This window comes from Chelonia mydas, chromosome 6 (genome assembly GCF_015237465.2).
Source record: "Chelonia mydas isolate rCheMyd1 chromosome 6, rCheMyd1.pri.v2, whole genome shotgun sequence".
Lineage (NCBI taxonomy): Eukaryota > Metazoa > Chordata > Testudines > Cheloniidae > Chelonia > Chelonia mydas.
The window spans coordinates 121,806,767-121,823,696 of record NC_051246.2 but is presented as its reverse complement, the minus strand read 5'-3'; the positions used below and the strand labels follow the sequence as shown (position 1 = coordinate 121,823,696).

Genomic DNA, 16,930 nt, shown 5'->3' with positions numbered 1-16,930 from the left:
CTGAACGTAAGCTTCCTGTGCAGTGCTGTGGCCAGAAGTGCTAATGCACTAGGAATAGAGAAGTTATATTACCTCTGTATATATGGCATTGGTGCAAGCACTACTGGAATCCTGTGTCCAGTTCTGGTGTGTGCAGTTCAAGAAGGGGGTTGATAAATTGGAGAGGGTTGAGAGAAGAATCAAGAGAATCATTAAAGGATTAAAAAACATGCCTTGATATAGACTCAAGGAGCTCAATCTGTGTAGCTTAAAGAGAAGGTTATGGGTGACTTGATCACAGTCTGTAAGTACCTACATGGAGAAAATAAACTTGATAAAGAAGGTTCTTCAATCTAACAAACAGTTATAAACACAATCCAATCACTGGGAGTTGAAACTAGACAAATTCACATTGTAAATAAAAAATACATTTCTAACAGTGAGGGTAATTAACCATTGGAACAACTTCTTAAGGGCTATGGTTGATCCTCCATCATTGGAAACTTTTAAATAAAGATAAATATATGCTCTAGTTCAAACAGGAATTAATTCAGAGAATTTCTATAGCCAAGCTATCTCGGAGGGCAGACTAGATGATCACAATGGTCCGTGCTAGCCTTACATTCTATGATTTTTTTTTCAATTCTAAAAAAACTATTTTTAAAAAAAGTTACAGTATTCATCGATAATTTTTGCAGCATTTTACTAAGTGATGGATCGAACATGAAAGGAGTTTATAACCAAAAAGTAAACTACATTTTTAAACTTCTTTAGCTTTAATAATCAGATGGTAATATAGGCAAAGAAATTTGTTTTTTAATACTTCTCTCTCACCTTTTAATTGCATATAATATGGAATACTACAATAAAAAAACCTATGTTCTGTGTAAAATTGTTAACTGTTAAAGACATAATTATCATTTCTTCTCTGAGCATTGGCAGTGGTTTTGCTTTCTGTGAGTTTTTTAATTAATATTTGTTGAGGGGGAAAAGAAATAATTGAAAACACAGATATCCTGATAATACTTAAAATGATGGTGCTGAAACTAACTGCCCAGACATACAAGACTTCTTTCTGAGTTCTTTTGAATATCGTGAAGGAAAACCTTTTAAAGATCTCCTAATATGGATGTAATTCTAAAAATACTGATTTAGGGGATGAAATTCTATAGCCTGTGTTATGCAGGAGTTCAGGCTAGATTAGAGGCCCCCAAACTGGGGCGTGTCCCCTGGAGGAACATTCGAGGGGGCGCGGTGGGGTCCGGGCCAGCCCTCATCAGGGGCAGGGAGGGAGTGCCACTCAGCCCTGCTCCTGGCCCTGCCCCCAGCCGCAGCTAGGCTCCTGGCCCCATCCCCACCCAAGCTTTGGCCCCTGACTGTGGCTTCTGCTCCCAGTCCTGCACCCAGCCTCGTCCCCCAGCTGTGGCTCTACTCCCAGCCCTGGACCCGCCCCCCAGCCTTGGTCCCTGGACATGGCTCCATTCCAGCCCAGACCCAGCCCAGCTGCAGCCCCGGCCTTGGCTCCCTTACTCCTGACCGCCCCCCTCCCCGATCCTGGCCCTGGCTCCTGCGTGGGACTGGAGGGGAGACAAGGTTAAGGGGGGGTTGCAACTATTAAAAGTTTGGGGGCCACTGGGCTAGATGATGATAATAGTCTCTTCTGGCCTGAAATCTATTTAAAAGTGTCAGAGTAACAGCCGTGTTAGTCTGTATTCGCAAAAAGAAAAGGAGTACTTGTGGCACCTTAGAGACTAACCAATTTATTTGAGCATGAGCTTTCGTGAGCTACAGCTTTCGTGAGCTACAGATGCATCCGATGAAGTGAGCTGTAGCTCACGAAAGCTTATGCTCAGATAAATTGGTTAGTCTCTAAGGTGCCACAAGTACTCCTTTTCTTTTATTTAAAAGTGTGTTTTTTTCTCTATATAGTTGTCAAACTTAAGAGAAAGTACAGCCCCTTTAAGGAATGGTGCAAGGGTTGGATTGTTGCTATGGGAACCTACTTACAACTAAACAAGTTGTTTGTGAGAGATTCCTTCTGTTGGGAGTTTGGTGCCCTAGGTGCAATTTGGAGGGGGGTAGGTTGTGTAATCTTAAACTGAAGCACCATGTGGTCAGGTAATGGTCTTGTAGTAAATTGCTAAGATGTTTACTTCACTTCATTTTATGATAAATTATTACTTTCCTCTTATAGTTTTTTTTCTTAATTTCTTTCAAAATGTGTTTGATTCTTTTAAGAGTTACTGCTATGAATTATAAAGGGTTAAATAATGCTTTTGCCCCTCTCCTACGTGCATCTAAAATAAATGTGTAAATCCTGAGGTTCCTTGTGAGAATACATCAGTTCTTGAACTTTTCTGTTTCCGTGATATCCCTGTGTATAGGGATAACTGTTAGATTATACAGATTATAACTGTTAGATACAGTTCTGTGGTGACCTAGAATCCTATTTTCGACGTCTGCGACTCAAGGAATATTTCCAACACACCTCTGAACAACATACTAACCCACAGAGACCTTCCTACCAACACTACAAAAAGAAGGATTCTGGTGGACTCCTCCTGAAGCTCGAAATAACAGACTGGACTTCTACATAGAGTACTTCCACTGACGTGCACAGGCTGAAATTGAGGAAAAGCAGCATCACGTGCCCCATAACCTCAGCCGTGCAGAACACAATGCCATCCACAGCCTCAGAAACAACTCTGACATCATAATCAAAAAGGCTGACAAAGGAGGTGCTGTTGTCATCATGAATAGGTCAGAATATAAACAAGAGGCTGCTAGGCAGCTCTCCAACATCACTTTCTACAAGCCATTACCCTCTGATCCCACTGAGGGTTACCAAAAGAAACTACACCATTTGATCAAGAAACTCCCTGAAAAAGCACAAGAACAAATCCGAACAGACACACCCCTGGAACCCCGACCATGGGTATTCTATCTGCTACCCAAGATCCATAAACCTGGAAATCCTGGACGCCCCGTCATCTCAGGCAGGATTGTCTGGCTATGTAGACTCCCTCCTCAGGCCCTACACTACCAGCACTCCCAGCTATCTTTGAGACACCACTGACTTCCTGAGGAAACTACAGTACATCAAACTACAGTTGATCTCCTTGAAAACACCATCCTGGCCACTATGGATGTAGAAGCCCTCTACACCAACATTCCACACAAAGATGGACTACAAGCCGTCAGGAATAGTATCCCCGATAATGTCACGGCAAACCTGGTGGCTGAACTTTGTGACTTTGTCCTCACCCATAACTATTTCACATTTGGGGACAATGTATACCTTCAAATCAGCGGCACTGCTATGGGTACCCACATGGCCCCACAGTATGCCAACATTTTTATGGCTGACTTAGAACAACGCTTCCTCAGCTCTCGTCCCCTAATGCCCCTACTCTACTTGCGCTACATTGATGACATCTTCATCATCTGGACCCATGGAAAAGAAGCCCTTGAGGAATTCCACCATGATTTCAACAATTTCCTTCCCACCATCAACCTCAGCCTGGACCAGTCCACACAAGAGATCCACTTCCTGGACACTATGGTGCTAATAAGCAATGGTCACATAAACACCACCCTATACCGGAAACCTACTGACCGCTATTCCTACGTATATGCCTCCAGCTTTCATCCAAACCACACCACACGATCCATTGTCTACAGCCAAGCTCTACGATACAGCTGCATTTGCTCCAAGTCCTCAGACAGAGACAAACACCTACAAGATCTCTATCAAGCATTCTTACAACTACAATACCCACCTGCGGAAGTGAAGAAACAGCTTGACAGAGCCAGAAGAGTACCCAGAAGTCACCTACTACAGGACAGGCCCAACAAAGAAAATAACAGAATGCCACTAGCCATCACCTTTAGCCTCCAACTAAAACCTCTCCAACGCATTATCAAGGATCTACAACCTATCCTGAAGGACGAGCCATCACTCTCACAGATCTTGGGAGACAGGCCAGTCCTTGCTTACACACAGCCCCCCAACCTGAAGCAAATACTCACCAGCAACCACATACCACACAACAGAACCACTAACCTATCTTGCAATAAAGCTTGTTGCCAACTGTGTCCACATATCTATTCAGGGGACACCATCAGAGGGCCTAATCACATCAGCCACACTATCAGAGGCTTGTTCTCCTGCACATCTACCAATGTGATATGTGCCAGTAATGCCCCTCTGCCGTGTACATTGGTCAAACTGGACAGTCTCTACGTAAAAGAATAAATGGACACAAATCAGACATCAAGAATTATAACATTCAAAAACTAGTTGGAGAACACTTCAGTCTCTTTGATTACAGACCTAACAGTTGCTATTCTTCAACAACAAAACTTCAGAAACAGACTCCAATGAGAGACTGCTGAATTGGAATTAATTTGCAAACTGGATACAATTAACTTAGGCTTGAATAGAGACTGGGAGTGGATGAGTCATTACACAAAGTAAACTATTATCCCATGTTTATTCCCCCCCTCCACTGTTCCTCAGATGTTCTTGTCAACTGCTGGAAATGGCCCACCTGGATTATCACTACAAAAGGTTTTTTCCCCTGCTCTCCTGCTGGTAATGGCTCACCTTAAGTGATCACTCTGGTTACAGTGTGTATGGTAACACCCATTGTTTCATGTTCTCTATGTATATAAATCTCCCCACTGTATTTTCCACTGAATGCATCCGATGAAGTGAGCTGTAGCTCACGAAAACTTATGCTCAAATAAATTTGTTAGTCTCTAAGGTGCCACAAGTACTCCTTTTCTTTTTGTTAGATTCCTGTATCTTATATTGGTCGTATAAAAGTGAAACATTTAAAACTCACTGTTTCCATGTTGAAAAAATGAGTTTAAATTAATAAAATCTAAATATTTTTCCCAATCCTAATCTCTCATTTAAATCAGAGATGCCAATTTTTGAAGTATAGTTCTACTCTGTCAAAACAGCTGTCAAAAGGAGTATTCAGTGTAGTTGCAGCCGTGTTGATCTCAGGATATTAGAGGCAAGGTGGGTGAGGTAATATCTTTTGTTCGTGAGAGAAACAAGCTTTCAAGCCACAGAGAGCTCTACTTCAGGTCTGGGAAAGCATCATAGCTTTTCACAAGGCCGTCACTCTCTATCTTACCTATCGGTCCTCATCCTCAAAGGAAACCTTCACAACACTTTCAGAAGACAAGCTTGGGAGCTTAAATTCATTACTCTGCTAGAAACTGAAACTCACGGATGGAACAGAGACTGGATTTATGGCTTCTTACAACAAGCTGTAACCCACTAAACCCCTCTTTTTGTCCTATGATTGCAGAGGTGTTAATGGGCCACTCTCTCTTGAAGGGTCCCTTAGAATATGTTCTAACTACTTATGCGAAACAATCTGTTTCACCATGCTTTTAACTGAGATGCTCAGAGTTCCTTTCCTACACCTGAAGAAGAGCTCTTTGTGACTCAAAGCTTGTCTCTCTCACCAACAGAAGTTGGTCCAAGAAAAGATATTGCCTCGCCGATCTTGTCTCTTTAGAAAGAAGATCCACAGTTGTACATGAACGATTTCCAGATTCTGTGTGCTCAGCTTACATGTATAAAGATGCTTTTCTGACTGCCAGCCTTGCAAACTCAGTCTGGAATATGAAAGTCAGTGATTCTTCCTGGATTCAGAGTAGCAACCGTGTTAGTCTGTATTCGCAAAAAGAAAAGGAGTACTTGTGGCACCTTAGAGACTAACCAATTTATTTGAGCATAAGCTTTCGTGAGCTACAGCTCACTTCATCGGATGCATTCAGTGGATTGTTCATTGTCAGTGTGGGGCAAATTCTGACCTCAGTCAACCTTTGCAACCCCATTGCTCTCAGTGGAGTTGCACAGGTTCGCTGTTCTTTGATGACAAGGATAAATAGGAATGCATACACACACACCCCTATTTCTAAACACTGAGGTTAGCAGATATAACTAAATACATACAAGGATCGGATCTGTAGAGTAAGAAAGGGCATGTTTAAACCTAGTCACTTTTCAGAACGTTATTGAGGAGGAGAAACCCCACTGTGAATTACTAAATTTCACAAACTGATAAATAAGCAAACAGTTAAAAATGAGCAAGGTTAATGCATTGTAAAATTTAATTTAGTCATTGCTTTTCAAGTGCAGTTTAACCTTATCTGATTCTACTTAGTATATTAAGAGAAGATCCACCCTTTGTGCAGCCTTCAGGGTGGGGTAAAGGAGGACCGAGCCCTTCTTATCAAGGTGCAACATATGTGTTTTGTTAAATAATGTACAGTAGTATTGATAATGAGATCTTACTACAACTTCTGTTAAATCTTTGCTGAGAGGGAGGTAGAAGGCTGCTCTGTTGTGAGTGCATTATAAAATGTGCAGATTAGCAATATGCATATTAGCAAGGTTGTATTGTAACATAGTTTATCTATGGCAAGCAGTGCTGCTTACTCTGAATTTTCAAGATCCTTTACTAAGTAAACTTGGTGCAGCTTGCTTACGACTGTTGGATTTGGGGTCCTCTGTGATGCACAATGGGGGAGAATCCTGATTAGGGGACCTTCTAGAGGATTTGATGGTGGGTGAAGGCTTTTGTTGCACTGTATGATAGCACAGGAAAAACTAATATTAATATTATGCAGTTTTAGTTCATTTTTGTTTATGAGAAAGTTTCGGTTAGAGTTTGTACAATTTAAATGTATATGTCATGTGCTGCACACATTCAAAACTGTCATTATTTTGACAGCATTCTCAAATTCTTCAATGCTTTATGTGAGAGAAAATAAATTCATAGTTATTGTCATAGTGCATTGGGTTGTCTTATCACTGACTATCTTTAAAATGCAGTAGTGAATGATACTCAGATTTTTTAGCCCTATGTTAAATGATGCCTAATGTTTGTCTTTTCATAACTTGAAGCTATTACCTGTGAAGAAAACATTTACACCCTGAAATAATGTGGCTTGTGTATTGAGCTGTGATGTACTTTATACCAAATTTCTACATGTTACTGAAATAACTTTGTTTTTACCTTTATAAAATGAGACCTGAAAATTAAATTGACAAAGTGTATATTATATTCTTGTTTCACAGACGATGATATATTTATTTCTCAGTACACTACTGGCGAGAAAGAAGCTTTGCGCGCTGTGTTAAAACAGAGGTAAGTTTGAGCTGTGAATAATGTCTCAGCTGTTCAGTTTCTATTAAGATATGTGGTTCCTGGTTTCCCTGATCCCTCTTAGTAGCACTGGTAAAAGGAAAATGGTTCTTTATTCTCCTCCATTAATATTCCGTTTATACTTGTGGAACTATTTTTTTCAGAACTCATTTTCTGGTTTGAAGTCTATCTGCCCTACAGTGTCTTTACTATTTTGTACAATTATTTTTCTGTAATGCTTTCAAAAACCTTTTGGAATAATGCCTTCGTGATACAAAAAATGGGGCAGGAATTGTTCTGATTTATTTAGTGCCCAAAGCATGCTAGGCATTTTACAAACAAATAAGGAGATAAGGTCCCTGCCGCTAGCAGCCTTCAACTTGGACTGTTGCCTGGTTACAGTCAAGTCTATGCCACAGTCTAGAACTGCATATGTAATTGAATTAGGTGACAGCCAGCTTGTCACCCCATAGTGTGTCATGGTTGCAGTAATACCATAGACAGACCATGCCCTTAATATTACAAACATTAACAAATGGTACCTCTGAAACAAATCTTTATTATCTTGTTGCAATAAAGATTTAAGTAAAATTTTTCAGTGTCAGCTATGTGGTAGAAATGTATAATTTTTCTTTAAAGGAAGTTTATTGTTGGAGAAGCCATAAATGCCTGTATGGGTGTGACCCAAGGACCTCTTGATGCCAACTGGCAAAGGGCACTGAGGTACATAAGGGTTACAGGAATCCCCTGGGTCTGATATCTACATGCTGGTCCAGCAAAGAATATCATGTAAGGTCTGTAATGAAAGTGTCATACTGGAAATCATAATCATTGTGAGATGTACGTACAGAAAATATGTGAAGTTACGTATAGATACTAAAAATTATGTTCTTTGGGTCTGTGAGTTAAGACAGGTCCCCAAAAGATAATCCACATACTCCCGGCAGGGAGATGGGAAGAGATGCTTATCTCACTCTGGCTGGTGATGTGCAAATTAAGTATTGTGTGGTTCTCAGTGGATGCCCATTTACAGACCGAGCAAAATACCAATCAATAGATTGTGGAGGTTGCAGGAAAAAACAAAACCAGCAAGAGTTATCCTGTTTAGGAGTAGGACAATGAACTTCTGAAACTATATCTGGGTGCAGATGAACCCCCAAGTTATCCCTTCATTCTGTGAGGACAAGTTGCCATTGGAGTCTATCTTATGAGAAGGGATTTCATCCAACCTGACTGAAAATGCTTGGAAAAAGACTTTCTTGTAAGGGATAGGGAATGCCTTGTGTATTAAGCTTAGTCTGTAGAAAGCATGTTATGATTCCATTTTGTATGTAACTATTTGTTTCCTGTATTCTCATTCTTTCACTTGAATCACTGTTCTTTGATAATAAATGTATTCTTGTTTTCACTATAAGTAAAGTATATCTAAGTGTTGTGTATTAAGTTAAAAGAAAAGGAGTACTTGTGGCATATTGGAGACTAACCAATTTATTTGCGCATAAGCTTTCATGAGCTACAGCTCACTTCATCGGATGCATTCAGTGGAAAATACAGGGGAGCTGTATGCTTCCGATGAAGTGAGCTGTAGCTCACGAAAGCTTATGCTCAAATAAATTTGTTAGTCTCTAAGGTGCCACAAGTACTCCTTTTCATTTTTGCGAATACAGACTAACACGGCTGCTACTCTGAAACCGTGTATTAAGTTGACTCTTACAACCTGATGTGTACTATTCCTTTGGAGGTAGTGAATCTAGGAGTTCTGTGAGTATCCAGTTAAATGGGGGCGGAGCAGTTCAGAGGAACATTTGGAAGGCTTGCGGGTTGGTGTGTTGCTAACCTGCGCAGAGAGGGAGTAAGGCCTGCGGAGACCTGGAAGGCAGCTTGTGTTGCCAGAGTCTGGGTGGTTTCAGGGAGATGCTCCATAGCAGGCACATACAAGACATCCTCATGCTAAGGGCAGGTGGTGGTGAGGTCCCTCACAATCCTGGGTATCCCTGGAAAACCTCACAATGGCTAATAGTGCTGAAGAAAGGCTAGTTTATGGGGAAGGAGGGAACGGGAACGTTATGCTTGATCAGGAATTGACAAGAATGCCATTCACAGGAAGATATGTTTTGTATTTATAGAACCCAAAACCCTCCTGTATTTAAGGAGGTGAAGGTACAGCTTTTAGAAAATGTATCTACGGAAAAGAAAAAGAGTGCTCAAGATACCAGGTCAGCACACAGCAATATAGATTCAGCTACAACCGTCGCGGCAGCCACAGCGGCTGCCATTGCTACAACAGCTCCACTTCTCAAAGTAAGACTTTTTTTGGTAAAATTAGTTCTCTATCAAGTTAAATAGTAGAAATAATAAATAAGTCTGAGGTGGCTAGTAGTGAAGCTCCCAATGTCTTTCATTTGTATCCTCTTCATATATGCTCACAGTCATCTCAATGAACAGCATGGCTCATTGGGTGGGTAGGAGGGGATGACAAAACGATACAAACACTGGGTGCGTTCAGTGAGATCTGTTCTATGTATTTGTAGGTGTGACCCAAGGGCCTTAATAAAATCTTTAGACAAAACACCGCATCTGTAATTCAAATGTGGCTGTGCCTGGTTGGTCAGTCTATCAATGTTCAAGCCAGAAAGAAGGAACTTCGCCTAACTTCTTATTGAGATGTAACTCTATTTTGCAGAATCCAAAAAAGAGAGGTCAGGTTTGTGTTAACTGGAGAGTACAATGATAAATGAGGTTTGATTCCGGTGAATTTCTGTAAAGTCAAGAGGCGGTTTTCATCTGGTATTTCAAAAAGAGACACTGATCAGTCTTCTTACTGCTCATTTAAAAACCTGCAGCATGCAGTCAACATAATGTGTATAGCAGTTTCCTGAAGATCAGAGTTCACACACAGGTATGCTCTAGATAGCATGGGAGAGAAGCAAGATGATTTTGGGGTTAAGGTACTAGATTGGGACTCAGGAGATGTAGGATCAATTCCCACCTCTGCCACAGGCTTCCTGTGTGCCCTTGGGCAAGTTACTACATTTCTCTGTGCCTCAGTTCCTTATTTGTGAAAATAGGGATAGTACTTGTAGGGTTCATGTAGGGGCCAGGAGGCCTAGTAGGCAGGCCGTGACTCAGTCTCTAGAGTCCTGTGGCAGCGGGAGGGGGAGGTTTATCAGGCAATATGAAGCCCTGGCAACCAAGTCAATCTGTCTTTCTCTGGGTTGCCCCGATCAGTCTAAGGTAGAGGGAAGGGTAGGGAAACCCAGGCCCACCCTTTCCACTGACTGTCAACCCAGGGCCTAAGTGGGGAGGAGTGGGAATTTTTTCTGTCCCCTCTAGCTGATACCCAGACCAGCCTAACCTGGGCCACTTCATACCCACCGCCCGGTATTCTCTTCAGTTTGGGGCATGGCCACAGCCCTCTGCTTCATTCCTCACAGAGGATTATTCAAACAGTCTCAGCAATTCAGATAATTTGTCAGACCTTCCCAGTCCTCCCTTTTCAGTGTCCTATGATTTTAGCCTTGCTGCCCGTTTCAGCGTTACCCACGATCTAGGTCCTTCCTCTGTGGATTCCTGTGTTCCGGAAGGTACTAACTGGCTTCCTTCCTGTAGATAGCCTCTCCTTCACTCTCTCCCCACTTGATTGCCACCGTCCCATTGTAAGCAGGTCTTCCATTTGGAGCATGCTCTGCAACTGCTGAGGGGCAGGGCCTTCTTGGTCCAGTTCCATCACCGCTTTAGTCTTAAAGAGGGGTCTGCAAACCCCCGCACAGTACCTCATAGGTGTTGTGAGGGTAAAATCAGTAATGTTTGAGGTGCTTAGATATGGCAGTGATGGAGGGTCATATAAGCACGTAGATACTTACCTGGTTTTCTTACTTCTGATTTATATATCTCGAGCCTCTGGGGAATCAGGTGTCTGTTGACTTTGCAGATCTTTATCTGCCCCTGAAATAATTCTGTCTTATTAGGCCTTACTATCTGCCAGCAACCATTCTACAGCTGCTGGGAGTGTAATTAAATCTCTTTTTTTGCCAGGGCCTCTGAAATCAGGGCATAGCTTCAGAAACCAAGGCAAAAGAGGATACACAGGATCTCCCAGAAGAACAATGGGGACAGTAACACTATTTAATTCAATGTCATTTGGTGGTAATAGTGTCCCAGCTTGTCTATGAATGTAGACTTCTGAGCGGCAAAACACTGGCATCATGCCCTCTATAAATATATCAGAGGGATAAATACTGGAGAGGGAGAGGAATTATTTAAGTTCAGTACCAATGTGGACACAAGAACAAATGGATATAAACTGGCCACCAGGAAGTTTAGATTTGAAATTAGATGAAGGTTTCTAACCATCAGAGGAGTGAAGTTTTGGAATAGCCTTCCAAGGGAAGCAGTGCGGGCAAAAGATCTATCTGGCTTTAAGATTAAACTCGATAAGTTTATGGAGGAGATAGTATGATGGGATAACATGATTTTGGTAATTAATTGATCTTCAAATATTCATGGTAAAAGTGATGGGATGTTAGATGGGGTGGGATCTGAGTTACCCAGGAAAGAATTTTCTGTAGTATCTGGCTGGTGAATCTTGCCCATTTGCTCAGGGTTTAGCTGATCGCAATATTTGGGGTCGGGAAGGAATTTTCCTCCAGGGCAGATTGGAAGAGGCCCTGGAGGTTTTTTGCCTTCCTCTGTAGCATGGGGCATGGGTCACTTGCTGGAGGATTCTCTGCTCCTTGAAGTCTTTAAACCATGATTTGAGGACTTTAATAGCTCAGACATAGGTGAGAGGTTTTTTGCAGAAGTGGGTGGGTGAGATTCTGTGGCCTGCGTTGTACAGGAGGTCAGACTAGATGATCATAATGGTCCCTTCTGACCTTAGTATCTATGAATTTATGCACTTTTCCTGTACAGCCCAATCTGACATTCATAAATCTGCCTCTGTGATCCATGCGTGCCTGCATGACAATGGAGTGGTACTCTTTGTGGTTTATGTACTCTTGTGCTTCTTGAGGAGGGCAAATTATGGGCACCTGAATGCCATCAATGGCCCCCCCAGTCTGGAAACCACATTCTCTCAAAGTCAGCCATTACCTTTGGAATATCTTTAATGCCAGCCACTTTGGGGTAACCCACATGCCTGTTTGCTTCAGTTACCTCTGCCACCACTTTACCCACAGTCGACTTTCTAACTCCAAACTGTTTGCCAATGGAACTCTAGCAGTCTGGAGTAGCCAGCTTCCAGACAGCTATAGCAGCCCACTTCTGGACTGCCAAAAATGACCTCAGATGTGTGTCTTTACGCTGGGGGGTGTGGGCAAGTTGCTCACAAAGCTCCAGAAATGTTGCTTTCTTCATGCAAAAGTTCTGGACCCCCTGCTGGTCATCCCAAGTATGCATGATGTTGTGGTCCCAACAGTCTGTGCTTGTGGCCTTGCACCAGAAGCAGTGGCCTACATAGGGACATAAGCAGCAATGAGAATCATACTGAGCAGCAGGATTGAACAGGGATGGATTACAGTCTCACATGGATCCCCCCGCCAGGGCAGGGCCCTCTCTCATCTTCTCTTGTGTTCCAAGCAGCGGATCCTGGTTTCAGCTCCTTTGCCTACTGGGCACTGCTATGGGGTGGGTCAGAGCTCCTAATGGCTGTGCATTGTCTGTGCCACCCCCTCTCCCTGCAAGTTGGACAGGAAGCAACTGTGCAGCAGTCTCGGTCTGTAGCTGAGTGTGGGGCGAGGCAACCCCAATCCCTGTTCTAGGCTCGGCTGGACGAACTGCAACAGATGATGAGACAGTAACCCTGTGAGCAGGTGTGGCCTTGGCAGGGAGGTGGAAGTGAGAATGCCTGCTTCTGCCTCCCTGCTGTTGGGAAAATGGCAGCATTTGGAGCAGAGGGGGAAAAAGACTCCGCAGCTACGTATATGCTGTTAAATTCAAACACCCATGGCGCTGCTGTGAATTTTTTTTTAGAAAAACAAACCCACAGTTTTCTCAGGGCGATAATTATATGCTATAGTTTTGGGGTTTTTTGCCAATGAGAGTTATCGTAAAGATTGGTTTAACATAAAAAGAAAGTCTGTAACAATCTGATAATATTGGGTACTGCCTATTTTAAGGGATGTTTTTGTTCATTTTATTTGGGTAAAATGTGGCTTGGCACTAATGAACACTAACTTTTTAATGCTGTATTTATCTTTGGAAAGGTTCTCTTGTGGTGTTAAATCATCCCAGATCAGGACTATTATTATTTGTATCTTTTGAAGAAAATATAGATGCCAAAAAGTGTGTGATGTGGTGGTAGGGGAGGGATATTGGGAACAAACAGGAATGGCATTAATACCTACTTCCTCTTGCCTCAGGTTTCAAACTCAAGAGTTTTAAAAATGTATAACTATACTTCTCTTTGAACTATATAGAGAGTCTAATTTTTTTTCCTCAGGTTCAAAGCGATTTGGAAGCAAAAGTTAACTCTGTTTCAGCATTACTCAATAAACTCCAGGAGACGGACAAGCAGCTGCAACGTGTTGCAGAACAGCAAACAAATATAAAGACTCAACAACAGGAGAGATCCCGTTGTCATGACAGAGTCAACGAACTTGAAAAACAGATGAATGTGTTCATGGAACAGCGGATTCAGCATCTTGAAAAGTTACAACAGCAACAAATACATATTCAGGTACCTGCATAGAAATATAGAGCTTCTTGCTGTTTCTCTGCCTCTGTGTCTTGGCGTTAGTTATACTGAAGTTTGTTGTTAAATTTCTTTAATTGAGTAAAGCTGCAACAGTACTTTCACATGTATGAGATTGTTATTGTGCCCATATGTCTATGCCAGGGGGTTAGTTTGGGGGCTTTTTACCTGTCTAAGCAGTTAAAATTGCAGAGGAGAATGTGTAGTATAGGACAGAGAGGTTTTATGACCTAGTTCCAGAGAGAGAGGATGATCCAGTGGTTAGTGAGGTTAGTGGTTAGCCTAGACCTGGAGAATGGGATTCAAATTCCTGCTCTGCCACAGACTTCCTGTTTGACCTTGAGCAAGTCACTGGGCTTCTCTGTTTTAGTTCTTCATCTGTAAAATGGGGATGACAACACTTCCTTACCTTAGGGGTGTTGTGAAGATAAATACATTAGATTGTGATGCCGTTGGATACCACTGTCATGGGAACAAGTACAATAGATTGTTTGGGAAGCTTTCAACTTAATAACAGTGCTGTCAGGCATGTGTGTATGTGATAGACATACCTGAGCTAGCTTTAATCTGCAGTGGATCTGCATCAGTGTGCATTTCGGTGAAGACTAGCCCCGTGAGTAATTACCCACAGTTCTGGATGGGTTTGAACAGCCTGCACTGAAGCGTGTGCTGCCATAGCTTCACTGTTCCACTACCCGGGCTAACTAGATTAAAGCTAAATTGAGTATGTCTACCTGAGCTGTAATCACACTCTGTGATTGCAGTATAGACATACCCTAAGAATTTGGGGAAAAAATCCCTCTTATCCTACTGTGTATGTTTTTTGGGAACCAGTTAGAATGGGAATACTTATTCCTCCCTGTTTTTTTTTTTTTTTTTTTTTGGGGGCGGGGGGGGGAGATTCCTATAAGTCAGTTTTGTTTTATTCTACCTTTCAAAACAATGAGGAAGTATTAGTTTTCTTAGCCCTCTGCCTATCATTTTTCCACCAGATTCCAGTTAGTACAATTATATTACATATTTGCTTGTTCAGTTTGTTAAATAGCTATAATTTCTTTCTTTTCTTTTTTTTAATTAACTTTTTGTACCGTTTGTCTCTTAGTCTCATCTCATTAGCTCTGCAATCAACACAGGTGGTTTCCAACCAGTTAATATACCATCTTCCAATTTGGTGGCAAAGCATTCTACAAACCCAGAGCTACAGCAACCACTTACCAGCCAAGTCTCTTCATGTCATAGGAATTTATTCTCTACCAACTCTGTGCCCACCCAAGGTGAATAATTCAGTTAATATAGATATTCAGTTTTATTTCTGTCTTAATCTTGCTTTTGTAAAATTTAGGACCACATATTACTAAGGAATAACAAATATTTTTGCACAACTGATATCATCTTCTTTAATACAGTGCGTAATACATAAACTAAAAACCACATTTATATCAAATTAAAGTGAGATTTTGGGGTTTAGTGGATACTTAGGCTCACCCAACTGATTATATTTGAGAGGCCCAAGACTGTTTTATAAAAGAGAGTGAATGTGGAAACTTGTACACTGCCCGATCATGCTGTACCTTGCCCTAGACTCTTGCTAGGTTTTGTCTGCCCTGGGTGTTACATCTCCCAGGATACAATCTGGACTGTGGAATCACTGTGCTCCCTTAATTCTTCAGCCTAGGTCTTCTCTTACACTGCTATGCTAGTGAAAAGTAGCCCCTCCAGGCTTTGCTTTTACGCAGCCATCAGCATGTAAGGCACACCCAGCTAAGTAACATGAATGATCTCCTAGCTACTCCTGAACTGTAAGCAGGGAGACACCTGCAAATCCCCTCACCCTTGCACCACAGAAATGTGCATCTTACACTGCTCAAGACTGCCTTGGACAGAGCAAGCTCATAAGTCCATCATTAAGTTAATTAACTATAGAAAGAAAGATTTTAAGTGATAATAAGTGATACAGGCATACGGTCAGAATTGGTTACAAAAAGAAATGAAATGATAAAATCGCAATATAATTCCTAAACTTTACCAAGTTAAGTAAAATTTGAAGCAAACAGCTTTTCTCGCCCCTCTGGATGTTGCTGGCAGTTCAGTTCTTTGTACACAGCCTGGATACCCTCCCCAGTTGGGACCAATTTCCCCAGTTCAAAGTCTTTCAAGCAATCTTATTTCATTAGAGGTGGGGAAAGAGAGAGGTAATGCCATTGTCTCTTATTTTATACCCCCCTCCTCTCCTTGAGGAGCAACTCCCCCACACCCCCGCCGTGCCCTCCTCTCCCCCTGCTGGGGTATAGACAGAGCAGTCTCCTATGTATGTGAGATTCAAAGCGTGTCTCAGATGAATTGTAAATTTCTTGCTCGCACCTTCTGTGTACAAGACATTTGAGATTACATGCAAGAACTTTGTTATTTCTGAAGAGCTGGTCTGTGGGCATTTCCCAGACTCCCAAAATGCTGAGTAACAAAGTAAACATAGCAAAATCTCATAACTCCATATACAATGATGAAACACACATGCTAACATGATAATAATGTTCAATAGCTCATGAGTTTTCAAGTGATACCTCACAAGGCATACTTTGTACAAAATATATAACCATATAAAAATGGTAAATAAGGCGGTTACAGGGGGTTATTTTGAAGTACACTGTATCACACTGGGGCTGGAAAGTGTAATTTCCAGCTTGGGTAGACACACCTGCGCTGGCTCTGGTTGACCTAGCGTGTTAAAAATACAAGTGTAGCTGTGGCAGCGTGAGCTGAGGGAGGGGCTAGCCGCCCCGAGTAAGATGCAGTCCGAGCCTCAGGTACGGACGTAGGTGCCTAGCCCCTGCTGCAGCATATGCCGCAGCAGCTGCATTTCTGTTTTTAGCGTGGATCCCACGCTAGAAGGTGGGAACAACACCTTCCAGCTCCAGTGCAGACATACGCCACTTACTTTTCTCAATACCAAAGTTACTAGCTGTTTTTAAAAAAAATTTCTTGCTAATGGAAATATTTTATATTTCTGTGGGGATTTTTTAAACTTCTGTTTGCTTTTGAAGAGTTTTTGAAAAGGAAACCAATCTTATAACTTCAGATTTAAAAATAA

The 16,930-nt window shown here is 41.9% G+C and overlaps 1 protein-coding gene across 11 annotated transcripts in view; it reads left to right on the top strand.

The window, feature by feature from the left end:
* Positions 1-16,930, top strand: part of KIAA0586 (KIAA0586 ortholog) — a 137,851-nt gene that overhangs the window by 6,887 nt on the left and 114,034 nt on the right. For 10 of the 11 annotated variants that reach the window (XM_043548790.1, XM_043548791.1, XM_037901173.2 and 7 more), the window contains exons 5-8: positions 7,085-7,154; positions 9,278-9,452; positions 13,591-13,827; positions 14,945-15,116. In XM_043548790.1, the coding sequence (XP_043404725.1) occupies positions 7,085-7,154; positions 9,278-9,452; positions 13,591-13,827; positions 14,945-15,116 (654 nt within the window). Of the gene's footprint in view, positions 1-7,084; positions 7,155-9,277; positions 9,453-9,928; positions 10,051-13,590; positions 13,828-14,944; positions 15,117-16,930 lie in introns of those variants that run through there. The other variant, XM_037901176.2, reaches the window with a different exon arrangement.